At 43.6% G+C, this 24,947-nt stretch overlaps 1 protein-coding gene across 2 annotated transcripts in view; it reads right to left on the bottom strand.

The window, feature by feature from the left end:
• Positions 1–24,947, bottom strand: part of hmgcll1 (3-hydroxymethyl-3-methylglutaryl-CoA lyase-like 1) — a 58,098-nt gene that overhangs the window by 25,160 nt on the left and 7,991 nt on the right. For both annotated transcript variants that reach the window (XM_034185254.1, XM_034185255.1), the window contains exons 6-7: positions 19,732–19,795; positions 10,934–11,122 (exon numbers count right to left, since the gene is read on the bottom strand). In XM_034185254.1, the coding sequence (XP_034041145.1) occupies positions 10,934–11,122; positions 19,732–19,795 (253 nt within the window). The remainder of the gene's footprint in view (positions 1–10,933; positions 11,123–19,731; positions 19,796–24,947) is intronic.

Consider the following 24,947-nt stretch of genomic DNA (forward strand, 5'->3'; position numbering starts at 1 on the left):
TTTTCTAACAATATTCCACATGGAGCGATAGATTCTCAGCCACGGGAATACCTTGCTTCTGCAATATGTGGGAAACACAAGTTGATGGGGAAAAAAGTCTTCAAATAATACTGGGATTTTTTTTAACTGTGTATATCTGTTTATGGAATAGAAACAAACAAACAAAAATGTATTTAAAAAAATTAAACAAATTAAGTCTATTGGTTATTTATGATAATAATTTCAGTTTCATTTGACAAAAAGGGATTTCCTTTTTATGGATGATTCTGTGCATTCACTGGGACAGAGTCAGACATAAATACACTTCTTCATTAGGATATAATTTATAAATATGCAATATCAGGTTTAAAGTTTAAGAGCTCTGCATGTAGCAGGCAATGAGTGGCAAAATAAATATATTAACTTATAAACTTACATGATCATGAATTACATAAAATTATGACAAATAAATAAATAATTACATGGGCAGTGACTGGTACATTTTTGTGTAAGAAGAGTAAAATCATGCATTGTGTACCCTTTTTTATGGGAACACGTACGCACCCTTAAATTGAAAGCCACAAATCAAACTGATAATCCTTGTCATGGTACGAACTCTGATCATGACTCCAGGATTTGTCAAGTCAGCTCACTCAAAGAAAACCTGGGTATGTTGATCTCTCTTCATAGTCCAACCATCACAACTCAATGAGCATCAATGCTGCTAGGTTAGCTGATAGACAGTTTCTCCAAATCAACACCACCACACAGCCAGCATGAGACAGAGGAAATTTGTTAACAATTCAAGAAATGTGAAATTTTAAGCACCCCAAATTTTGATTAAAGAATGTGATTTTTAATTGTTTTATTGGCACCAACTTTGCCTGCAAGGTGCAACCGTTATTTGGTTCAGATCTGCTTGAAGTTCCTAGACGACGGCGTTGTGGCAGCAGCACCAGTCATCACATGTTCAGCAGCAAATGAACGGATCGTTTTGCACTGGCCTTTAAGCGCACCATTGTCAGAGCGTTCAACAGTCAAGCGACAGATGAGTTAGGAGCCCCCCAGGGCCCTTCGATCCACCTAACTCCGGCTTTGTCCCACAGACACTGAATAGGTGAGCCTTTGTGCTGACCTCCTCACATCTGTTGACCCACCCCACCCCCTAAGAGCGTTCTTTTCTGCAAAGACAATGCGCCCCAGAGAACTGATACGCTCATATCTGCATTACCGCTGCTTTATGTCTGGATTTATGTCATTTTTGCATTAGCTATGGGCAACCTGTGGGGGAGGGGGGCATTCAGAGACAATTGCTCTTCCAGATGGGTTCACAACCTAATTACTTTTCTGTTTCTGAGTTGTAGCAAAAGCGTACTTCCCCGTAAAGTTCTTGTTTGTCACAGGAGGGCCCATTGGAAATATCTTATGTTCATTAGGATTCTGGAATTTTTTTTGAGTGGGCAGTTTGTGAATCATCTTGCTTTGTGGGCAGGATTAGATCATGTTTCTTAATACCCCCTCTTCCTCGTTGACAGATTGTTCCTGGGTTACTGTGCATTTTGTTTTGAGAATAGAGGATACATTCACACTGTCAGAATCTGACACTTGGTCATTAAAGTTTTGGGTTTTACAGTAAGTATTTGGAAAGTCACGCATTGAGACAAACACTGACTACCCATAGGCTTATATGACAGCAATTTAGTGATGTCAAAAATTGCATTTATATAATTTCAACCATCCACAAAGCTCGACTGTAACTCCCTCATTAATTTTAATTAATTCTGGTGGATTAATCATGGAATTTTGCATTGTTAGCAGCAAAATTATATAAATAATAAAAATATTTGGAGTTTCATTTCTGCAACAGCTACAGAAAATTCATGAAGCATCCATCCATCCATCCATCCATGCATTTTCTATACCCACGTACTCCAATTAAGGGTCACGGGGGGGTGCTGGAGCCTGTTCCAGCAGTCATAGGGTATGACGTAGAGTACACCCTGGACAGGACGCCAATCTATCGCAGGGCCACAGACAAACACACCGACACCCATACTCACATCTATGGTCCATTTAAAGTTTCCATGAAACATCACCTGTTAAAATATATTTTATGAACAAACAAACCCAAATTGTTAGACAAACAAACACAAAACTCCCACGCTAGATCAGCCACGAGAAAATGTGTGTACTAACGGCTTACTAATAGGGTGTACCAACGTGCCCTTAATTAAGACACCAATGTGCCAAAACTGCTCCTTACTGGATGATGTGACCTCATCACATCACCGTCACATGAATGATGGAAAAAGATACAGAGAAAGAACAAAACTTACAAAGCTACACAACAGGGAAGTCAAGGTGAAGTAAAACTAAACTTGCCATTATACAAGGCCCCTTCACACATAGTGCGAATATGTACAACTCCAGGGCGACACCTGTCGGAGCAACTGGTATGTGTGCACGATGAAACATCACACCAACGGGCAGGCGTGCAGGATGCTGGTGCGATGGTTCATGCATGTGGGAACACAGTGCCACCAGCTGCACGATGTGTAACCACATTGTGCAGCTGGTGTGAAGAAAAAACAAAAAATTAAAAAAATACATGCTGCAACAGTTCCGTGCATGCAGAAACACAGCAGCTTTTCCCCAGCAGCTGTGCGATGTGTAATACGTCACTCATGGGATTCGAAACTGCACCATCCAAAAGCTCTGATTGCCAGGCAGATGCTTTACCAAGTGAGCTACCATCACTGTCCTGTAAAAGGTGCTGAAAACTGCCTCATATCAGGAAGCACATAGACATATAAAAAAAATTAAAATGACGCACCATATAAAAACATTGCATTGTATTAAATCCCTCTTATGAAGCGGGCAATATAAATATGATCCGTCTGTTCCTCTGTAGATGACCCATGGTCACTGATGTACAGTCATGAAATGACATGAATGAGAAGCAGTTTGCTCGTCTCATTCATGTCCACATCTGCTGGTGCGTCTCTAGCCAGTCCTGCCTACACATGTCTTGTGGATGGAGTGCCACAGGACACGGCGTGAAACAGAGTTCACATGGATGATGTGACACTGAGATTACCTGCTGCGTGTTATGATGTGACAGTCCATTTCAACCTGGGGGCTTCCTGCCCATGTGAGTGCAGTGTGCCCAGTGCGCGCTTGCTGCAGCCCGTCGCCACAGTAACATATGTTTTTATTTATGTCCACTTGATGACAGCAAACAGATATACATGCGTCACAGTGCTCAGTTGTTAGTCCATGTACGTCCACACACAGTACTGTCCAGCTAGGATGTCCAGAATGATAGATCCCCACAGCTGCTTCTGTCATAGCCACACTTCCTGTCAATTCAGCGCACACACCAAATCCACACTCGTGGGGAACTTAGACAACTTTCACTGCCAGCGCGACAGTGATTGTCTGCAGTCTGTTGTCATGCCAAGAGTACGAATGGCCACACATTTTCTCAGTGCCATGCGAGCGGTGTTAGATGTTCATGTGTGTCAGCTGGAATTTGGCCAACACCTGCCGCGACAGGGATCGATGGGCTTGCACAGCGCACACTCTGTCTTTCAGCTCCTGGTGTGCACAAATAGTTGTAGAAACAGGTGTACGAGGCGTTGGAAGCAGCTATGAAATTACACAGTTTGCATATGATTTGTTCATGCGCACTTAATGCACAATTCGACCAAACTCGCATTATGTGTGAATGGGTCCTAATGGTTTCTTTCTGTATGTGTTGTTTTAATTGTTCCTGTTTTTTATATTTTGTTTGAGTAATTTCCTTTTGTATCGTTTTGTTGTTGTAAAGCATTTCCTAATGGTTGCTTCAACGGTGCTTCTCAAATACACTACTACTACTATTGTATTATTATGTTGTATGATTACGGAGATAGAAGTATTTTAAAAGTTCCTCTCCCAAGGAAATTCTCTCCACAAATTTTGCTAAAATCTGTTCTCAATTTCAGCAATTTACAGAATGTGTGTGTGTTTTCCAATAATAATTAGAACAGCATCAGCAACTCACAACTGAATACTTAACACTTATGTCACATTCATACTTGAAAATCATTTTTCTCAAGCACTGTACAATAAAGTGAACTGGAAAAAAACCCTGATTGTCATCAAATTTCATAATGCTAAGTGAGTGTGTTTGGGATGTGTTTAAAATTTGACCATGATCAGGTTTTACCAAGACCCTGTAAGGACTTTACTGGTGCAATGGGGTTTGCAGCCAATTCATTTTGAGTGCCGGTCTCAAGCCAGGATAAATGAGAAGGGTTGTGTCAGGAAGGGCATCCAGTATTAAAAAAAGCTATTTCAATTTATTTTAATTTATATAGCGCCAAATCACAACAGAGTTGCCTCAAGGTGCTTCAAGCCCCAAAGACTATACAAGTCACAAATCAAAATTCCATAATGGATCAGTCGAGGCCTAGGTTAACAATGGCTGCTACCTGTGCTGTTGCCCAACAGGGTGTCGATGGAAATTGGGCTACTCCGGGGTGAAGAAGAAGAACATGTCAACAGACAGTGGAAGTGGAGAAAGGTCAGAAAAAAGGGTAAAAGTGAGAGTCGGGACTTTGAATTTTGGCAGTATGACTGGTAAAGGAAGAGAGCTGGCTGGTATTGTGAGGAGAAAGGGTAGACATACTGTGTGTGCAAGAAACCAAGTAGAAGGGAAGTAAGGTCGGGAGCATTGGAGGTGGTTTCAAATTGTTGTCTCATGGTATGGATGGGAAAACATGTGGTGTTGGGGTTATTTCAAAGGAACAGCATGTTAAGAGTGTGTTGGAGGTTAAGTGGGTGTCTGACAGGGTGATAAGTGTGAGGTTGTAAATTCAACGGGGTATGATGAATGCCATCCGTGCATATTCCCCACAGGTAGGCTGTGAGATGAAAGAGAAAGAAGATTTATAAATAAAGTGGTGGAGAGTATGCCCAAACATGAAAGAGTGGTGATTGGAGCAGACTTCAATGGGCATGTTGGGGAAGGGAACAGAGGTGAGGAGGAAGTAACGGGTAGATATGGTATCAAGGATAGGAATGTGGAAGGACAGATGGCAGTAGATTTTGCAAAAATGATTGAAATGACTGTGGTGAACACTTAAAGAAAATGGAGGAGCACAGGGTGATGTATAAGAGTGGAGAAAGGTACACACAGGTGGATTACACTCTTTGTAGGAGATGCAACCTAAAAGCAACTGGAAATGGTAAGGTGGTGGCAAGGGAAAGTGTAGCTGCACAGCAACGGATGGTGGTTTGTATGACGACTTCAGAGGTGAAGAATACGAAGAGAGTCAGAGCTCAACATAGGATCAGATGCTAGAAGCTGAAGGAGAAAAGCTGTCATCTGAAATTCAGTTAGTAGGTGAGACAGGCACATGATGGAGGTAAAGCAATTTTGGACAACTGGAAAAATACTGCGGATGTGGTGAGGGAGACAGCTAGGAAGGTGATGTGTGTGCCATCTAGACAGTGGAAGGAAGAAAAGAGACATGGTAGTAAAATTAAGATGTTCAGGAAAATATAAGGACAAAGAGGTTGGTGAAAAAGAATTGGGATAGTCAGAGAGATAAAATAAAGTACAAGGAAGAGTACAAGGAGATATGGCATAAGGTGAAACAGAAGTGGCGAAGGCTAAGGAAAAGGGATATAGCGAGCTGTACAACAAATTAAACGGTAATGGCCCCTTCACACATAGTGCGAAGTTTGGACGGCGTTTGGACGAAAAGGGCAAAACAGTTTGAAATTAGTGCATGAAACAACGCGCCAACGGGCAGGCATGCACGAACCCGGTGCAAGAGTTCATGCATGCACCGGTGTCCGTCAAGCAAGAAATGAAAACCAGCTGGTACGTGTGGAACCACATCGTGCTGCTTATGTAGAAAAAATAATAAAATAAAAACCAGCCGGTGTCGCCAACCGAATGGTCGCCCTAAAAATCGGTCACCCATGATGACGTGGTTCACGGATTAACACCTCGTTTCTGCTTCAAACTGCAAACTAGTCATCATCTATCTCAGTGACAGATATCTGAAGCTTTTGTACAACAATCATTTCCATATACGAGGTCTATTAGAAAAGTATCCGACCTCATTTTAAAAAAAAACATATGGATTTGAATCACGTGTGCTTGCGTGAGCCAACCTTGAACCTTCATGCGCATGCGTGATTTTTTTTCACGCCTGTCGGTTGCGTCATTCGCCTGTGAGCAGGCTTTGAGTGAGGAGTGGTCCACCCCCCTCGGCGGATTTTCATTGTCAGGGAAATGGCTGAGAGACTGCTGCTTTGCTTTGCTGATGTCCACGTCTTTTCACAATTCCTGTGCTAGTCCAGACGATGTCCTGGATAAAACACAGCGTCCAGTTTGGAAATGAACGGCACATTCCACTGTTACGAGGAGTTTTTGTCATGGAAAGGAGCGGACACTTCGCGCGTCATGACGACAAGCGAGACAAAGAACACCTCCGTTTCAGAGTGCCAGAAGGACAAGCTGGGACATGACTTTCAGTGCTTACCAGTCGAGTGAGTATCAGAGTCCTTCTGACGTGCGATGCCGCGACACAGTGGACAGTTGTTTGTCCATGACTATCCAAACACAGTAGGTGTTGTCCAGCTGGAATGTCCAGAATGACAAATCACCACAGCTGCTTCTGTTGGAAGCCACGCCTCCCATGAGTGGAGTGCACACACCCACATGTCAGAGTGTGTGTTTGCAAAGTCACACTCATGGGGAACTTTGATAAATTTCACAGCAGTACGATAGTGGTTGTCTGTAGTCTCTTGTCGTGCCAAGAGTGCGACTGGCCACACATTTTCTAAGTGCCACGCGAGCAGTGTTAGGTGTTCGTGCATGTTACCTGGAATTTGGCCGACACCTGCCGTGAGAGGGTGCGATGGGTTCGCACAGTGCACCCTTTGTCTTTCAGGTGCTCGTGTGCGCAAATAATTGTAGCAACAGCTGTACAAGGCGTTGGCGACAGGGACGACATTACACGGTTTGCACATGATTCCTGCGTCATGTGCACTAAGTGTGCACTTCTTCCAAACTTCACACTATGTGTGAAGGGGCCCTAAGGAATGAGAACAGGACTTGTACCAACTAGCTAAACAATGGGACCCAGCTGGAAAAGAAGTGCAACAGGTGAGGGTGAAAAAGGATGCGGATGGTAATGTGCTGGCAAGCAACGAGAGTGTGTTGAGAAGGTGAAAGGATTATTTTAAGGAGCTGATGAATGAACAAAAAGAGAGAGAAGAAGAAGAAGGCTAGATTATCTGGAAATGAGGAAATGCAACAGATTGGTAAGGATGAAGTGAGGACAGCTATGAAGAGGATGAAGAGTGGAAAGGCAGTTGGTTCAGATGACATTCAAGTGGAAGCATGGGAATGTTTAGGAGAGATGGCAGTGGGTTTTATAAACAGATTGTTTCATAAAATCTTCTAAAGTGAAAGGATGCCTGAGGAGGGGAGAAGAAGTGTGCTGGTTCTAATTTTTATGCTGCATTTACACAGACAGGACGCGTTAAGAATGTCATATTTGCTTCATTCTTGGCACATTCCTAATGTGATTTTCTTTCTTAATAGTGCGTGTTATTTGTGATTTTCGTGGAACATGTTTTTGGCTGTCACAAAATCTTACACGAATGTCACGCACCACCCTCATTTCGCCTTATGTCGTGGAGGTCGCAACTGAGCGTGTTGATCCATCTTGAATAGTGATGATCCCTAATAGAGCATCACAGCGTTCTTCTCTGATGTGCGCATAATTAAACCCCACTGCACCGCATTCAATTTCATTGCAGCAGTATATTGAAGAAGGACAGTGATGCCAAGTTGGCTAAAAGTCTCGTTCCAATGCTCCTCAGCATGCTCCTGCTGGTGTTCCACCTGCTGCTGCTGCTGTGCCTGATGTTTGGGAAAACGTGCAAGACGAGAGCCGCATGGAGCCAAACATCTGGCTCTTTCCATCTCCTCCTCCTCTCTGCGCCACTCCAGAGCCCAACTAAGCATGCAGTCACAAAGTTCTTCTGTTGTGGATTTTGAGGAGCAAACTGAAGCAATGTGAACTGTTCAGCAGCTGATGGATGAATATGGGTGTGTGTGTGTGGAGACAATTTGCCTCACTCACAACGTGACAGAACTCAGCTGGCAATCTGAATGTCACATCACCCACGTGAGCTATGGTCCACATGACACAGTGTCTCCCCATTGGCTTGCTGGACATGCGCGCAGTGCCAGCTGGACACCGGAACAGCAGATGTGGACATGATAAGCGTGCACTACTTCATTCATGTCATTTTCTATGACCATGGGTCATATACAGAGGAACAGAAGGTTCATACTTGTCTGCTCGATAAGAGTAATTAAATATTATAAATTGCGGTGCTGTTTTATGGTGTGTGGATATTTTTTTAATTTTCCCCACAGCAGTGAAATCTGCAGACAAAGGGGGCACGTGTCCCTACGCCCTGCAGCAGTTCAGATATCTGTGCTTGCAAGTCAGCTTGCTGTCCTCACGTGGGAATAAATTAAAACATATCGCTTCAGGTGACCGCCACGTCTAGGCACCACAACCCTGATGAATATTGTGCCATCCTGAGAATCACCACTAGGCCCGTGTCACTGCGGGATTTCTCCACATTGTAATAATTATAGCACATATCACATTTGCAATGTGGTCACCAGCTGATCACTGCTCGCTGGACACACCATGCTGGCTGATGTGTTCATGACACGGAAGCCGGCTCTTCATGAGGAGAGCCTGGAGCACATCAGGTAATTCATGTAAAACATAAAAGGGAGAACAGTAATCCACATCATTTCAATACTTCCTGGTGTACGTCTAGGCAGAGGCTAACTCCGCTCTTTCTAAACAGGAATTAAGTATAATAAATTGTGGTGTTTTACTTATTTATTTTTTTGCTCCGCTACTGTGTGCGCAACTTTCCACATGTTCACACTGTGTTCATGCACTTGAACATGAGCGTGCATGAAACTGTTGCTGCGGTATTGTGCACGGCTGTCCAACCATGCGTCCCTCCCAACGGCAGGTGGAACGTTTCGCAGTTCCCCATTTTGTTTTCGGTTTGCGGATTTTCTTCCAGTTTCTGCATCTTTCGTGTTTTATGTGAAGGGGCCCTTAAAATGGCCAAGTACCAAAGAAATAGAGTTGCAGAAGGTAGACAGTATGTGAGTATTAAAGTATATTATTAATCAAGTTTTATTTTTAAGAAACCCAATTCCAATGTGCTATTGTGGTTAGGTCTGTCAGTAACACAGCTGGCTCTTTTTATTAATATCTCCTTATTTATCTGCCAGTGGTCAAGCCAACACCAATCCAGTTGAAAGTAATGGTACAAATTATGGGCGAGGGGTGCTTGACACAGAAGTGGGCCTTCTTGCGGGTTTTTTTTTTTGGACCCAAGTATTAATACCCAGTACTTATATTAATACCAGATACAGCTGAGAGAAATTTGACAACTGCAACTGAAGTTAAAAAAAAAGAATGTGCTGAAAACTTTTAAATTGAACGTTAATTAAAACTGACAAAAACACAGACAATTCATGGGTTACTGAGGTCATGTTTTCATTTCCTTAAGGCAGAAGATGCATTTTACTTACTAACTCATCGTGTCTCTGCTACGCTCTTCCTTCCATTAATTTTTTTTGTTTTCTGTGCTCTGTGTCTACATGTTGATTGTCCTTATTGCAGTAGCATCTGCATAATAGAGAAATGAAGAAAGACGGCTTTCTGATGAAATTCTATTCATCATAGCAAAGCTAAAACTATGTGCACTGGATATGAACGCAGGATGAATGTGATTAAAAGTGTTTACCACAGCCTTGCATAACTAAAAATGCACATATATTTTGTTAATTATTGCTCTGTTTACGTGTTTTCACTCATTCGTGCCTCTACTTGCACAGTAAATGGCAAGTTTGTAATTATAAGTAAAGTAAGTGGAGAGAATGAAAACAATCAGTAACCACTCACATGTACTTAATATTCAGTTCAGAATGGATTTTAATAGCCTGTAACTGCAAAGACATTCTTTCATGCTTTAGCAATGCTGTCATTATGAAATCCTCTAAAATAATGTTGGCAGACTGTAGAACTCACTTGTCTTTGAAGCCATTTCCCTAGCGACTGACTCGCAGTAGCTGAGCTATTCTGACTGCAAGGCAAACAGTGATAGATCAAGGTCAAATCATTTATGTACAGAGACATAACTGTTCACATAAAAGAAACATCTTCATTCATGAACGCAAGTGAAGATGTTGGGATAACTTTTTTTTGCAGCCTATGCTGAATTTTGCTGTGTGAGAAAGTTCAGAAAGGGGCATGGAAGAAAGGGACAAAGATGAGACAGGAGACAAGAGTGAGCAGTGAGACAAAAGCAAAGCAAACAGAATCAAGAGAAATCTGTGACAGAAACACCAACGGTGAATAAACAAAACCAAAGGCTTAATAAATATTAACATGAACAGAACAAAGAAGCAAACTAGGAAAGAAATAGACCTGAAAACTGCATCAAAAGAAAAAAAAACAGAGACTAAACTACAACAGAACTCACCACATGCCCGATGTATAATACACAGAAAAGAGATAATACCACCAGTGACAAAAGTATGACCAATAGATAATCAAAGACCGAGGATCAAAGGGCAAAGTGGACATAGACAGGGGACAAAACATGATACAGGACAGGCCAGTGGTGAATCCTGATAGAAAATGCACTTTACAAGTGATAACTGAGGACAGATTTCTAGTTATTGTCTCATGTTATGTAAAAAAGAAAAAATAAATAAACTCATTCAGCAATTTAACTTTTTTTGTTTTGTTAAATGAATCTGTAGTTGGTAGTGGTCACACACAATAGTTTTTGGCTGATGTACAGTATCCAGTTGATGCTGTGTCTCCTCAGTTCTTACCTGAAGTGCAGTGAGGATGTTGGGCAGTGCTTGACCGTATGTGTCATGACAGTGAACTGCTAAAGTGCTGCTGGGCACCTCGTCCATCACACTGTGCAGCATCTTCATCATTGAACCAGGAGTACCAACGCCAATGGTGTCCCCAAGAGAAATCTCATAGCAGCCCATTTCATACAACCTCTTTGCCACCTGAAACAATCAAACACTTTGTAAATATAAAGTGAGCAGCTCCATTCACAAAACATATGCTGTATAAATTTAGTGTTTTGCAATCTCAGTTGTAAGTGCTGTATTCCGTAGCATCAAGCGGATGACTATGACCACAACTCCCCCAGGACAGGTCACCAGTCTGCCACAAGTTCCTTCCCAGCCATAGTGGTACCCATTTACAGCAGGGTGGAGTGCTAAATTGTATGCAAATTCTAAAATTCTGCACATTGGGCTAAACATTTTGTATGTGATTTGGTATTATATAACGGGTGAGTGGATACTTGTCATTGGATTGGTGCTCTCTATGTCACATGACATGGATTAAATTCATCCCATTTGTTTTGCATTGCATTTAGAGTGCAGTTTGGTTCCATTCAGAGTGCAAATTTGGTTCCATATGTTTGGTACTATTGCACTCTGCACACATGCACACACGCACGCGCGCATGTGCTCGCACACACACATGCATGCGTGGCCACACGTGTGTGCACGCACGCACAAAACAAATCCACTGCACTGTCTGGAGGCTGTTAGCAGGAAGAAAGACTGAAAAGCTGGACTAATTTCTGACATGATTTTTTTTTCGCGGCACTGAAGATGTACACAGTCATTTTTTGGTAGTACATGTGTGCACAAGTGCTGACCCAGTTGCGTGTGTGTGCGCACGCGTGCGGAGGACAGTGACTCTGACGAGATGATTTGACTGAGTTAACTGACGCTGCTGTCTTGTAACACACACATACACAAAATGTACTCCGCTGCAAGGCGTCTGGATGCATGAAGAGCTGTTTAGATGAAAAGCTGATGTGAGTTTTGGCTGGACTGAGGAACAACACTAAGTCTTTTTTTTTTCTTTTTATAGAAGTCCAAAGTCAATGCATAGCATCACTGGACTACACGTCACAATTTGGACTTTAGCAGCAGTGGAACACCAAAATGTAAGTCCCTTTTCTGTTGTTTATACATTAATAAAATATCAAATGACAAAGGTCTGTTTTAGCCATTATATAAAACAAATGAGTGTTTTTACATTCTTTCAATGGAACAAATATTTCATGAGGTGAAAGCTGGAACATACCATTCAACGAGGCGAAGCCAAGTTGAATGGTATGTTCCAGCTTTCACCTCATGAAATATTTGTACCATTGAACTCATAAACATTCATTATTTGTATAACATGACATAAGCGGCTGTATGTAAATTTTGTATGTGTTAATGACCATAAAATGAAAAATGAAATACAATAAGCCAGTTGCAGGAATGTGCAAAATAAGGCAAACACACACGTTTTAAATGAAAACGTTATTTATTGAACATTTACCAAATGAGTGGGTGAGATGGGTTTGTCTGCTATTTCACAGGAGATACGTAGCATGAATCAATCCTAAGCACTACTGAATACTTTCTGGATGCACTGTGAATCACCATCAGCACCCAACTTTCAAATGTGCAAAATACAGACACAACAATTAGCCCCTTAAATTTCTTTTGGGTTTGATAAATCACTTTCTTCTTAATTAACCTATCTGTGAGTTATTTTCCCAGTATTTTGCACACACCAGCAGACACACACTACAGTGCATATTCATTAATGCAAACACATTAAATGGACAGTATGTACTTTTTTCATGTGAAAGACACAACCCTCAGTGTGTACTTTTAACAGAACAGCTTGTTCATTTGTTTGCAGGTGATACAGAATTTATACACAAGCAAAGTTTTAGTAAATCAGGCCGTAAGTGTCTTCTCCAAGAACACAAACAAGAAGCATGTGCAAGATTCAAACCCAGATCTACATATTGGCAGGCTTGCTCCATGTCCACCGAGATAACTGCTCTACAAGTTACAGCAATCATCTTTACAACCTTAGTCATGCAAAAATGGTCGCAAACTGGCCTCTAAGTGTTTATACTCATTTTTTACATTTATGCTCTTTTGAGATTTCCATTCACAAGCTGCTTCCCCATCATTGTACACAGGAAAGGAATGAAGCCAACCTCCTGCACAAAAGGGAATGTTCCAAGTGACTTGAATTTGGTACACAGTGATAATATGGTTTATTTGTCACCGTAGGAAGTGGAAAAAGTTTTAAAGTTTCAACATCAAGTAGTGTGTGGTTGCTGCTTTTAGGGTCAGTGGGAGTGGAATCTCCACGGCTCTCCATTCAAATTAATTGAGGGCAGTTGAAAGAAAAGAATTTAGACACCTCTGCTCTCAACATATGTGTTATATTGAAGTTACATGTATCTTGAAATGAGGTTATTGGGGGGGGGGGGGGGGGGGGGGGCTAAGCCTAAAACTGGCTGTAGCCGAGTTCTATGCAGAAAAGGCTTACAGTGAGGCAAATAAGTATTTCATCCACTGTTGATTTTGCAGGTTTTCCCACCTACAAAGAATGGAGAGGTCTGTAATTCCGAAAGCACATTGTATGATTTTTAAATAATTAATTTGCAGTTTATTGCATGAATTAAGTATTTGATCATCTACCAACCAGCAAGAATTCTGGCTCTCACAGACATGTTAGTTTTTCTTTAAGAGGCCCTCCTATTCTGCACTCTTTTCTTGTATTAATTGCACCTGTTTGAACTCGTTACCTGTATAAAAGACACCTGTCCACACACTCAATCAATCACACTCCAACCTATCCACCATGGCCAAGACCAAAGAGCTGTTTAAGGATACCAGGGACAAAATTGTAGACCTGCACAAGGCTGGGATGGACAACAGGACAACAAGCTTGGTAAGAAGGCAGCAACTGTTGGCATAATTAGTAGAAAATGGTAGAAGCACAAGATGACTGTCAGTCTTCCCCTCGCAGGGTAAGAATGATTCTCAGAAACCACAGAACTACACAGGAGGACCTGGTCAATGACCTGAAGAGAGCTGGGACCACAGTCTCAAAGATTAGGGCCCCTTCACACATAGTACAATTTTGGTTGATTTGCGCATAAAGTGCGCATGAAGCAGGAATCCTGTGCAAAACATGCAAAATCGTAGTTGCCTCGTACACCTGTTGTGACAACTATTTGTGCACACCAGTGGCTGAAAGACAGAGTGTGCGGTGTGCAAGCCTATTGATCTCTCTCGCGGCAGGTGTCAGCCAAATTTCAGGTGACACACACAAACATCTAACACCGATCATTTGGCACTTAGAAAATGTGTGGCCATTCGCACTATTAACATGACAACAGTCAGCAGACAATCTTTGTCGAGCTGGCAGTGAAATTTGTCTAAGTGCCCCATGACTGTGAAGTTGCACATGTGGCGTGCCAGAGTGTTAGCTCCCCCCACAACACACGTGTGCGTGTCTCATCTGGCATCTCTCATCTGATCACAGAGTGACATCTTGGTCTGTGCGCTGACAGGACAGGGGGCGTGACTGGCTGCTGAGACATCTCCGGTTCTGAACATCACAGCTGCAGCACACATCTCGTGTTTTGACGGACACACGTGTGTTTGTGCTTGTGTGGAAATGCATAAAAACAGACCGTTAGTTCATGTGTACATGCAGCAGGCAATCTGAATGTCACGTCTGACAGGACACAGGTGTTGGGCCATGAGGGCTGTGAGCGGTGCACCGCAGGACCAGGACAACCCAACAGTATGACAAATACGCAACCAGGTCTCACAGCAAGTCGTGATTCAGCAGCACGAAATATACATTAATCTATTGGTTTGTGACATTGTGACGAAAAACGCCTCATTTTCATCATGGCAGCACAAATTCATTCTAATTCATTCCATGATGGCTGCACAAAGTTAAAAATGAAGCGGGGGGTCGGGGTGGTTATGGTTAGGGTTGGGGGAAGGAATAGGATTAGGTTATGGTTAAGGTTAGGGTTGGGGGTAGAAGTAGGGTTGTTGTGTGGGCCACCCGAAGAGGAGGTACTGCTGGCCAACGCCAGAGGGCGCCCTGCCTGTAGTCGGGTTTCAGGCACCAGAGGGTGCAGTCACTACCCAGGAGCCAGGACTGACAGCTGTCAGCAATCACCATCATCACCACTATAAAAGCCTGGAGGAGACACCACATCTCTGCCGAGATATCAGTTTACCACTCAGGTAATTCTCTCAGCCGTTGTTTCTGTGCCGAACGCACATACCTTGTTTGTTCTGAACTTTTTGCAGGAGTACCTGGAACTCTACTTGCAGCTGGAGCTGGGTTTGTGGACGGTTGGGGGAGTGACGATCTTCACTCCTCATTCCACTGACGATAAGTAGTAGTTCAGGCTCTGCAGCTAACTGGTTCCAGAGTTGGAGGTGGAGGTGTTCCCTCCAACTGGATAAACATTGTGAGTTGCTGACTGCTTACTGGGTGTCCACACACCCACCATTAACCTGTTTTTGTTCCTGCCAGCAGTACCGGATCTGACAGCTGAAGCAGAGGCCACCTGGGGACTCGGGACTTGGCGGCTTCAGTGTACTGCAGGTCTTCGTTGGCGGCGGAACCTTGTGGGCCCCGGCTCTTCTCTGGATAGGCGTCTCCTACCCTCAGGCCTGCCCACACGTCACCTGTTGTATTTTGTAATTGACTGTCTAAAAGCAGTATTCGACCTGTTGTGCATATTTGCCACAATAAATTGTATCTATTGGATTATCTATTGACCGTTCATTTGCGCCCCCTGTTGTGGGTCCATGCATTACACTTTCCCCAACAGGATATCTCGGCCAACGTCATGGATTCCGAGGGGCACAACCCACCCGTTGAACAGTCAATGGAGACGCAAGGTGCACAGGCTTCTGCAGGAGGAATAATGGGTGAGTTGCAGCAATTTTTGGCCGCCTTCACTGCTCGGTTGGATTTGGTAACCGAGCAGAATGTACTACTCAATCGTAGGATGGAGGCTCTCACCGCACAGGTGGAAGCGCATGCACAGGGCGCGGCTGCCGCTCCTCCTCCTGCCGACCTGTTGCAGAACAGGGACCCTCCAGTGGTCGTTCAACGGACCCCCCCCCCCCCATCCCCTGAAGCATACATAAGTCCCCCGGAGCCGTACGGAGGCTGTGTTGAGACGTGCGCGGACTTCTTAATGCAGTGCTCGCTCGTCTTCGCTCAGCGTCCAGTAATGTGCGCGTCAGACTCCAGCAAGGTGGCTTATGTTGTCAGTTTGCTTCGAGGTGAGGCACGCGCCTGGGCTACGGCGCTTTGGGAGCAGAATTCGCGGCTCCTAACGACTTACACTGGGTTCGTACTGGAATTCAGACAAGTGTTTGATCACCCTAATAGAGGCGAATCTGCTTCCACGCTCCTGCCTTCACCTGGTCGGATCGGTGCGAAGCCGCGTTTAGGGAGTTGAAACGCCGGTTCTCTACTGCACCAGTTCTGGTGCAGCCTGATCCTAGCTGCCAGTTTGTTGTGGAAGTAGATGCCTCTGACTCAGGGATAGGAGCCGTGCTGTCCCAGAGCGGGGAGTCCGATAAAGTTCCCCACCCCTGTGCCTATTTCTCCCGCAGGTTGACCCCAGCAGAGCGGAATTATGACGTCGGCAGTCGGGAGCTCCTGGCGGCGAAGGAGGCCCTGGAGGAGTGGAGACACTTGTTGGAGGGAGCTGTGGTTCCATCCATGGTTTTCACCGACCATCGGAACCTGGTGTATATCCGGACCGCTAAGCGTCTGAACCCCAGGCAAGCCCGTTGGTCTCTTTTTTTTTTGGCCGTTTTGACTTCAGGATCACCTATCGCCCCGGGACTAAGAACCAGCGGTCAGACGCACTGTCCCGGGTGCATGAAGAAGAAGTCAAAGCGGAGCTGTCGGATCCACCAGAAAACATCATCCCGGAGTCCACTATCGTCGCCACACTGACGTGGGACGTGGAGAACATCATCAGGGAGGCCGTGACGCGTCACCCGGACCCCGGCGGTGGACCACCTAACCATTTGTACGTCCCACCAAATGCTAGGACTGCAGTTTTGGACTTCTGTCACGGTTCTAAGTTCACCTGCTATCCAGGGGTGCAAAGGACCGTGGCAGTCATCCGGCTTTGGAAGCCGACGTCCGGGAGTATGTCTGGGCCTGTACCAGCTGTGCCAGGGGCAAGGCAATCCACCAACCGGAGAAGGGACTCCTCCAGCTGCTGCCATTGCCTCGTCGCCCCTGGTCCCACATCGGCCTGGACTTCGTCACGGGTCTCGCTGCGTCCCAGGGAATGACAACCATCCTGACGATAGTGGACCGGTTCTCCAAGGCGGCCCACTTCGTGGCCTTCCCGAAGCTCCCGACGGCCCAGGAGACTGCAGACGTCCTGGTCCACCACGTCATACGTCTGCATGGTATCCCTGCGAACATCGTCTCGGATCGTGGTCCCCGGTTCTCCTCGCAAGTCTGGAGGAGTTTCTGTAGGGAGCTGGGGACCACCGTGAGCCTTTCGTCCGGGTACCACCCCCAAACCAACGGACAAGCAGAGCGGGCTAATCAAGAGCTAGAACAGGCCCTACGGTGTTTGACTTCCGCGCACCCGAAGGCCTGGAGTTAACATCTGGCCCGGATCGAGTATGCTCATAACAGTCAGGTGTCGTCAGCAACTGGCCTCTCCCCATTTGAAGCATGTTTGGGGTACCAGCCCCCATTGTTTCCGGCTGTGGAGGGAGAGGTCGGGATTCCCTCGGTCCAGGCCCACCTCAAGAGGTGCCGTCGGGTGTGGCGTACAGCCCGCTCTGCCCTGCTGAAAGCCCGGATGAGGGCGAAGAGCCATGCAGACCGCCGACGCACCCCGGCCCCAGACTATCAGCCCGGGCAGGAGGTCTGGCTTTCAACCAAGAACATTCCTCTCAACACGGAGTCACCAAAACTCATGGACAGGTACATCGGACCCTTCAAGATCACTAAAGTCATCAGTCCAGTGAAGCTGAAACTCCCAGCTTCACTGCGGATTCACCCCGTGGTTCATGTCTCAAAATTGAAGCCGTACCACACCTTGGACCTCTGCACCCCCGGACCGGCGCCGCCTCCTGCCCGCATCATCGACGGTGAGCCTGCGTGGACAGTCCGCAGGCTCTTGGATGCTCGCCGGAGGGGTCGGGGTCTCCAGTATCTGGTGGACTGGGAAGGTTACGGACCTGAAGAACGCTCCTGGGTGAAATGGAGCTTCATCCTGGATCCAGCCCTCCTGGCCGAGTTCTACCAGTGGCACCCCGACAAGCCTGGTCGGGCGCCAGGAGGCGAAAAGGAGGTACTGCTGGCCAATGCCAGAGGGCGCCCTGCCTGTAGTCAGGTTTCAGGCACCAGAGGGCGCAGTCACTACCCAGGAGCCAGGCCCTTTTGAAGTTCACCACTGACCATCTGGATGATCCAGAGGAGGCATGGGAGAAGGTCATGTGGTCAGATGAGACCAAAATAGAGCTTTCTGGTATCAACTCCACTCGCTGTGTCTGGAGGAAGAGAACAACCCCAAGAACACGATCCCAACCGTGAAGCATGGGAGTGGAAACATAATTTTTGAGGGTGCTTTTCTGCAAAGTGGACAGGACGACTGCACTGCATTGAAGGGAGGATGGATGGGGTCACGTATCAACAGATTTTGGCCAACAACCTCCTTCCCTCAGTAAGAGCATTGAAGATGAGTCTTCCAACATGACAATGACCCAAAAAACACAGTGAAGAAGAAGCATTTCAAGGTCCTGGAGTGGCTTAGCCAGTCTCCAGACTTGAACTCAATATAAAATCTTTGGAGGGAGCTGAAACTCCAAACCTGAAAGATCTGGAGAAGATCTGTATGGAAGAGTGAGCCAAAATCCCTGCTGCAGTTTGCGAACTTGGTCAAGAACTACAGGAAACATCTGACCTCTGTAATTGCGAACAAAGGTTTCTGTACCAAATATTCAGATCTGTTTTTCTATTGTATCAAATACTTATTTCATGCAATACTTATTTGCCTCACTGTATCACTCTCTGATGGACAGCTACGTCTGCTTCTACGCCATCACCAAACCAGCATCCACTAACCATCCACCAGGTAGCAGACACATCTGCAAGATAGGTTTGTCCTCATTATATATCTTCTGTAAATTTGGTGAGTTGCAAGATGATGGGTGTGTCTATGTCTGTGGATAAGACAACATAAAAACAGCCAGACGGAGTTCATTCAAACTTAGTGGAAATATTAGTTGGATAGATATATAGAAGTGACTCGATTTGGAGCAATTTAGTTAAAGGTGAAGGTCAAAGAAAACATGATCCGCAACTAAGAAGCCCAGATGGGTTGTCTAAAGCATATTATCAAAATACTTGTGTTTGGTTGGTACGAATAACTTAATAATAAAGTCACACAAGTCATATGATGAAGTCATACATAGTCAAAAACACCATTACAGACATCTTTACACTTGTGTATTTATATCATGGTGTGTAAAGTGGGCAGGTGTGCATCAGCTCTCTGGTCTCTGTCATTTTGAGTTATTGTGTTAATAAACTGAAGGGGGTGAATTCATGCAGCTGTGCATTCACCAAATTTTAGAAGTTATATTCCTCAGCTTTTTCAAATCCTTGTAACTAGACGGCAGTGAAATATTCAAATGGTAAAGTCAGTGATGACTTTGCCATTTGAATATTTCAGTGAACAGGAAAATTGAGAATGCATTAAAGTCTGTCTTACCTCTGCAACTTTGGGGGGATCAATGTGTCCCTCATGGGGGCATCCGAGCGCACAAGAAACGTAACTGAAAGGGAAAAGAAACACTTCTGAGAATGTTACTAAGCTCCTGTAACTCTTGACAGCATAAAATTTCCAAATAATCACACAAACCTCTCCAGATGTATTGTGGTAAACTTTATCCATCACATTGTTGTTTTCATTAAGGGCATGCTCTACTCCTGATAACTCTTTAGGATATGGATTTATTGATTTGCAGTTAAATAATGCAGCTGATTTATAGCCACCACACTGATTTGTCTGAATCTGGACCTTCATTTTCATACTGTGCTTTGATTGGCTTGCTGAAATTTGCAGTGGTGGTCAGAGATCCACTTGTGTTGTTCGTTTTTGGGGGGTTTTGTCACTGACATGCTAATTATCAAAGCTGACTTTTTGTTAGCGGATTCACTTTTCAGCTAACTTTGACAAACCATTAGTGAAGCAATTAGCTCCTAAGTTTAGGTCCACTGTCACTGTGAAATACGGTTTAATGGTCAAACACTTTTGAAAACCAAAAATCATATTTGTTCCTGTTGAGTTTATAGATCGTTTGCAGCAATGTTTTCATTTTACTGACAAAAATTCCATTTTCAGACAACAGTATTTATCTATAGAGTTTACATTTCTGCACCATATTTGTTTGTTTGTTTTGGTATTTTTATAAAGTTATCCTTTGTGCTTACTGGTGTCTGTTCCTGCCATGGTGATAGCATCCTGCAGTGCTAACCTCCCTTACAAAACAAAAAATATACTTAAAGTTTATTTTCTTCCTCAGTATACTTTATAGTGTGCTTGCAAGTGTACAATTTCAATGTTTATCATAAGAAATTGAATTAAAATATGTGTTGTAAAGTCTGAGTACACAACTGGTTCTCTTATTACAGTGCCAGTGAGCTTATAGGTACTACTGTACTTGTAGCCCACTTTTTAGTTTACACAATACCCAAGAGAGTTTAATGACGTTCCAACCTGGTCAGGATTTGATCCACGGAGCCTCAAATCACAAGCTGACTTCTGTAAACCCTACACCGTAAAATACGGCTTTATCTCACCTCATTTAAGAAGTGAGACACTTGAAGACACTTGCGTCTTATAGCTCCAAATATACTTGTCAGTATACACAAAGTATATTTAAATTAGGCTGTATATTTGTCAGCAAACAGGATTTATATACAGTACTGGGAATTTTCTGCATACTTTTCAATATATGTCAGGTGTCAAGGGTTTTTATCAGGCTGGATGGTCAGGAATGGCAGGACACAAATGCACGGCTCAAGCAGACAGCACTGGTTTTCGGAAGACTTTATGATTGTGGTTAGCAGAGGTCAGTACACAAGTAAGCACTCCAGGAAAAACAACAGTACAAAAATCATCAGGCAAGCAAGCATGGTCAAAGCAACAGGCAGGAGGCCAGGTACACACAAGGAGACAGGCAAGACTATTATAGAACGCGGATACAGAGCTGGAATGAAGGCACAGGGCACGACAAACTGGCGAGAGACAAACAACCTCAGTGAGCTTATATCACCCCAGGTGGCAATCAGCAAATCAGAAACAGGTGTGCAAGGAAAGCACCAGAACCAGGGTATGGCCAGAGAGAGAGATCGAGACAGACAACCCCAAGCAGAAAAACCCAGCAAGAGAATAAACAAACCAGGCCCAACGAAATACACAAAATAACAGAACAAAATAAAACAGACAACCAAAAATGAATTCCCCGGTGGTGTGATTGTTTCTGAAAGAATATTTTAGCCATATTGTATTATCTTTAATAGACCCCTTTACATGTAGACATTCTCAGTTTAGTGTTATCACAGTTAAGCCTTCAGTTAACGGATTAGCCATTATCCAAGCTTACTTTTCGATTAGCTGTACCCACCACTTGAATTTTATGATGCAGCTTGTCTGTAAGTAAGTAAGGTTTATTTATATAGCAACTTTCAAGATAAAAATTACAAAGTGTTTCACATAAGAACAAACATTAAAAATTGTTTGTTTGTAGTCCCTCAGACTAGGTAGAGAGATTATATCTCCACACTGGTCTGGGAATGCCTTGGGATCCCCCAGTCAGAGGTGGTCAAAGTGACCCAGGAAAGGGAAGTCTGGGATCTCCTGCTGGAGCTGTTGCCCCCGCAACCCGATCCCAGATAAGCGGTTGAAGATGAGTGATGAGAGAAACATGAAACCACATAAACTAAGTAAAAGTCAACTTATAAAAATGGGTCTTGAGCTTCACTTTAAACCTTTCAATTGAATCCACAGAACGTATGTCCAAAGGCAGTACATTCCATATTTTAGGTGCCACCTCCTCGAAAGCACAGTCTCCCCTGGTCTTCAGTGTTGTCCTAGTCACAACCAACAGGCCCAGATCCCAAGTCCTCAGACGCCTGGTTGTCACATATGGATGTAATAGCTCGGCAATATAAGGTGGCATTTGACCATGCAGCGCTCTAAAATTCAGTACCAGAATTTTAAATTGGAGTCTAAAATGGATGGGGAGCCAGTGGAAAGTCTGCATTACATATGACCTTTTTGATGACCCTGTCAGAAGCCTTGCAGCTGCATTCTGGATCATCTGTAAGTGGCCTAGAGAGGACTTACAAGGCTAAAAAAAAAAACAGAGCTACAGTAATCCAGATGTGATGAGACGAATACATGAATGATCATCTCCATCTCAGCCCTAGACACAATCCTGCGCAGATGGGCAATATTACGCAAATGAAAAACAAGCTTGTGCCAGGTGGGTAACATATGCATAAAATTGAGGGATTGATCAAATGTAACACCCAGATCCTGACTGCTGCGTGAGCAAAAGGGACCAGAGAACCAAGGCTCCCAACCACAGTGAGAACACTCTTCAGAGGCATAAACAAGGATCTCAATTTGTGCTGTGTTAAGGGACAAATTTATTAGCCACCATCCAGCCACCAATAACCTCAACACAGCTCTGAAGAGCAGATACCCTAGAAACCATTTTAGGAGTGAATGACATATACAGCTGGATGTCATCCGCATAACAGTGAAAGGAGACATCTTTAAAAGAGCTCAAACATGACCAAGTAGGAGCAAATAGAGCAAATAATATAGGTCCCAGAACAGAGCCTTAAGGCACACCACAGGATAACATGGTAGAGGAGGACATAAATTTATCAGTAGCAACAGCGAAAATCCTGTGTGAAAGATAAATACCAGGACAGAACCAGAAATGCCCACCCAAATCCTTAAACTCTCAGTTAAAACCCCATAATCAACCACATCAAAAGCTGTAGAGAAATCCAAAAGGACAAGTACAGAATATTCACCTGCATCTCTGCATATTAAAATATTGTTTGAAACTCTGAGAAGGGCAGTTACCATACAGTGCAAGTGACGGAACCCAGACGGGAATTCATCAACAATATTATGTTTGGTTAAAACCTTCTTAAGTTGTTTGGTCACCACTTTTTCTAAAACTATAGAAATAGAAGGCAACTTTGAAATTGGTCTAAAATTTTGAAGGAGCAAAGGGTCAGCATTAGGCTTTTTTTTAAGAGGGTGAATAAACTGCCTGTTTAAAATATTGGGGGACACAGCAAGAGAGCAGTGATCTGTTTTTTATCAATGAAACAGCTGGACCAATAGAAAGGATGACCTTTTTAATTAGGGAAGTAGGGACAAGATCAAGTGGGCAGGAGCAGGAGGAAGGTTTCATCTTGTCAACAAGACCTCATGTAACTATGTATTATCAAAGCATAAAAACACTTTTTTTTAGTAGAGTGAATGTTTTGCACTATTAAATGTACTATTATTCGTGAAATGCATTTCCATATTTAATAAATAAAATGTGCAACTTTATTAACGGTGCTTTCTAGTGCTTATTATTAATGAATTCTAATTTTTTCCTGCTAATAACCCCAAATCATTAAAAGTCGAGATGGTAAGCAAAATGCAAATACACTACCCACCCACCCCGACCCCCACACTGCAGTGATGCTTACACTTATAGTAACTTGTATTTCACTGAGACAGTATGAACTTAAGACATTTCATGATTTGTGTGGACAGCTTCAATGCAGAAAAGAACACTGAGATTTTTAGACGAAAATATGCTGCCCTCAAGACGACATTTTTTTTACAGGTACGTCCGTGCGCTGTTCAACAAGACAATCCAAAACCACATTCTCCACACATTACAAGTGCATAGCTGTGGAAGGAGAAGGTACAGCTAATGGTGTAATGAATGAATATGGTGTAATGAATGAATATATTAGGATATCTTCTGCTCCACCCTGGAAATGCCCCCCCCCCCCCCCCCCCCCCCCCCCCCCCCTCGAAAGGCAACATTCCTACAGGGCAGGACTGATTAAAGCTTACCCAAACCTTGATAAGGATAGCACAACCTTTAACTCCATAAACTTCATGGATGTTTTATGGTCCCGGATGAAGCACAGTTTGACAGTGACCAATATTGGTATTCTTTCTGTATGTATCTATAGCTATCTACAATAGTAATATTTTGAAGTACCTTTAAATCTCCTTTCCAAATATACACTACAAAAATATGGACCTGATTGACAACCTGAAATATGATAGAACATCTGTCCATGATGGAGTATTTAATATATAATATATAGAATAGTTGATTATGATACAATACAAACCAGGTACAAAGCAAAAAAACAACTTCTACCTCAACATGTCCAAAATCTGTGTAAAATGAAGGACTCCAGTTATATATTTGAGAGGAACATTATATTTGTTAATAATAATAATTAATAATCAAACTACTGTAAAAAGTCATTGTGTTTCTGTAAAAGGTGTAAACATTTGGAACATCTGTCCTGAACATATTAAATTATGCGGTACTCTCGTCGGCTTTAAAAGACTGTATAAAAATAATATAATTAAGTTTATTGATTTGGTATTATTTCTTTTGGAGTGTGCACTATTATTTTTTGTTGTGATGAGAATATATATATATATATATATATGTGTGTGTGTGTGTGCGGGGTTGGGGGGATATCCAGGGTGGGGGGTAAGATATCCTAGGACAAGATATCCAGGGGGGAAGATATGTTGTTACACCAGACCCAGAGAAGTGGCAGAAAATGAATGAAATGAAAAACTGAGTGAACTAAGGTAAGCACATCATCATGAATTCTGACTTATTAAGTTTGATCATGATGAACAGATTGTTT

The sequence above is a fragment of the Thalassophryne amazonica genome, chromosome 13 (genome assembly GCF_902500255.1).
Source record: "Thalassophryne amazonica chromosome 13, fThaAma1.1, whole genome shotgun sequence".
In the NCBI taxonomy this organism is placed as follows: Eukaryota; Metazoa; Chordata; class Actinopteri; order Batrachoidiformes; family Batrachoididae; genus Thalassophryne; species Thalassophryne amazonica.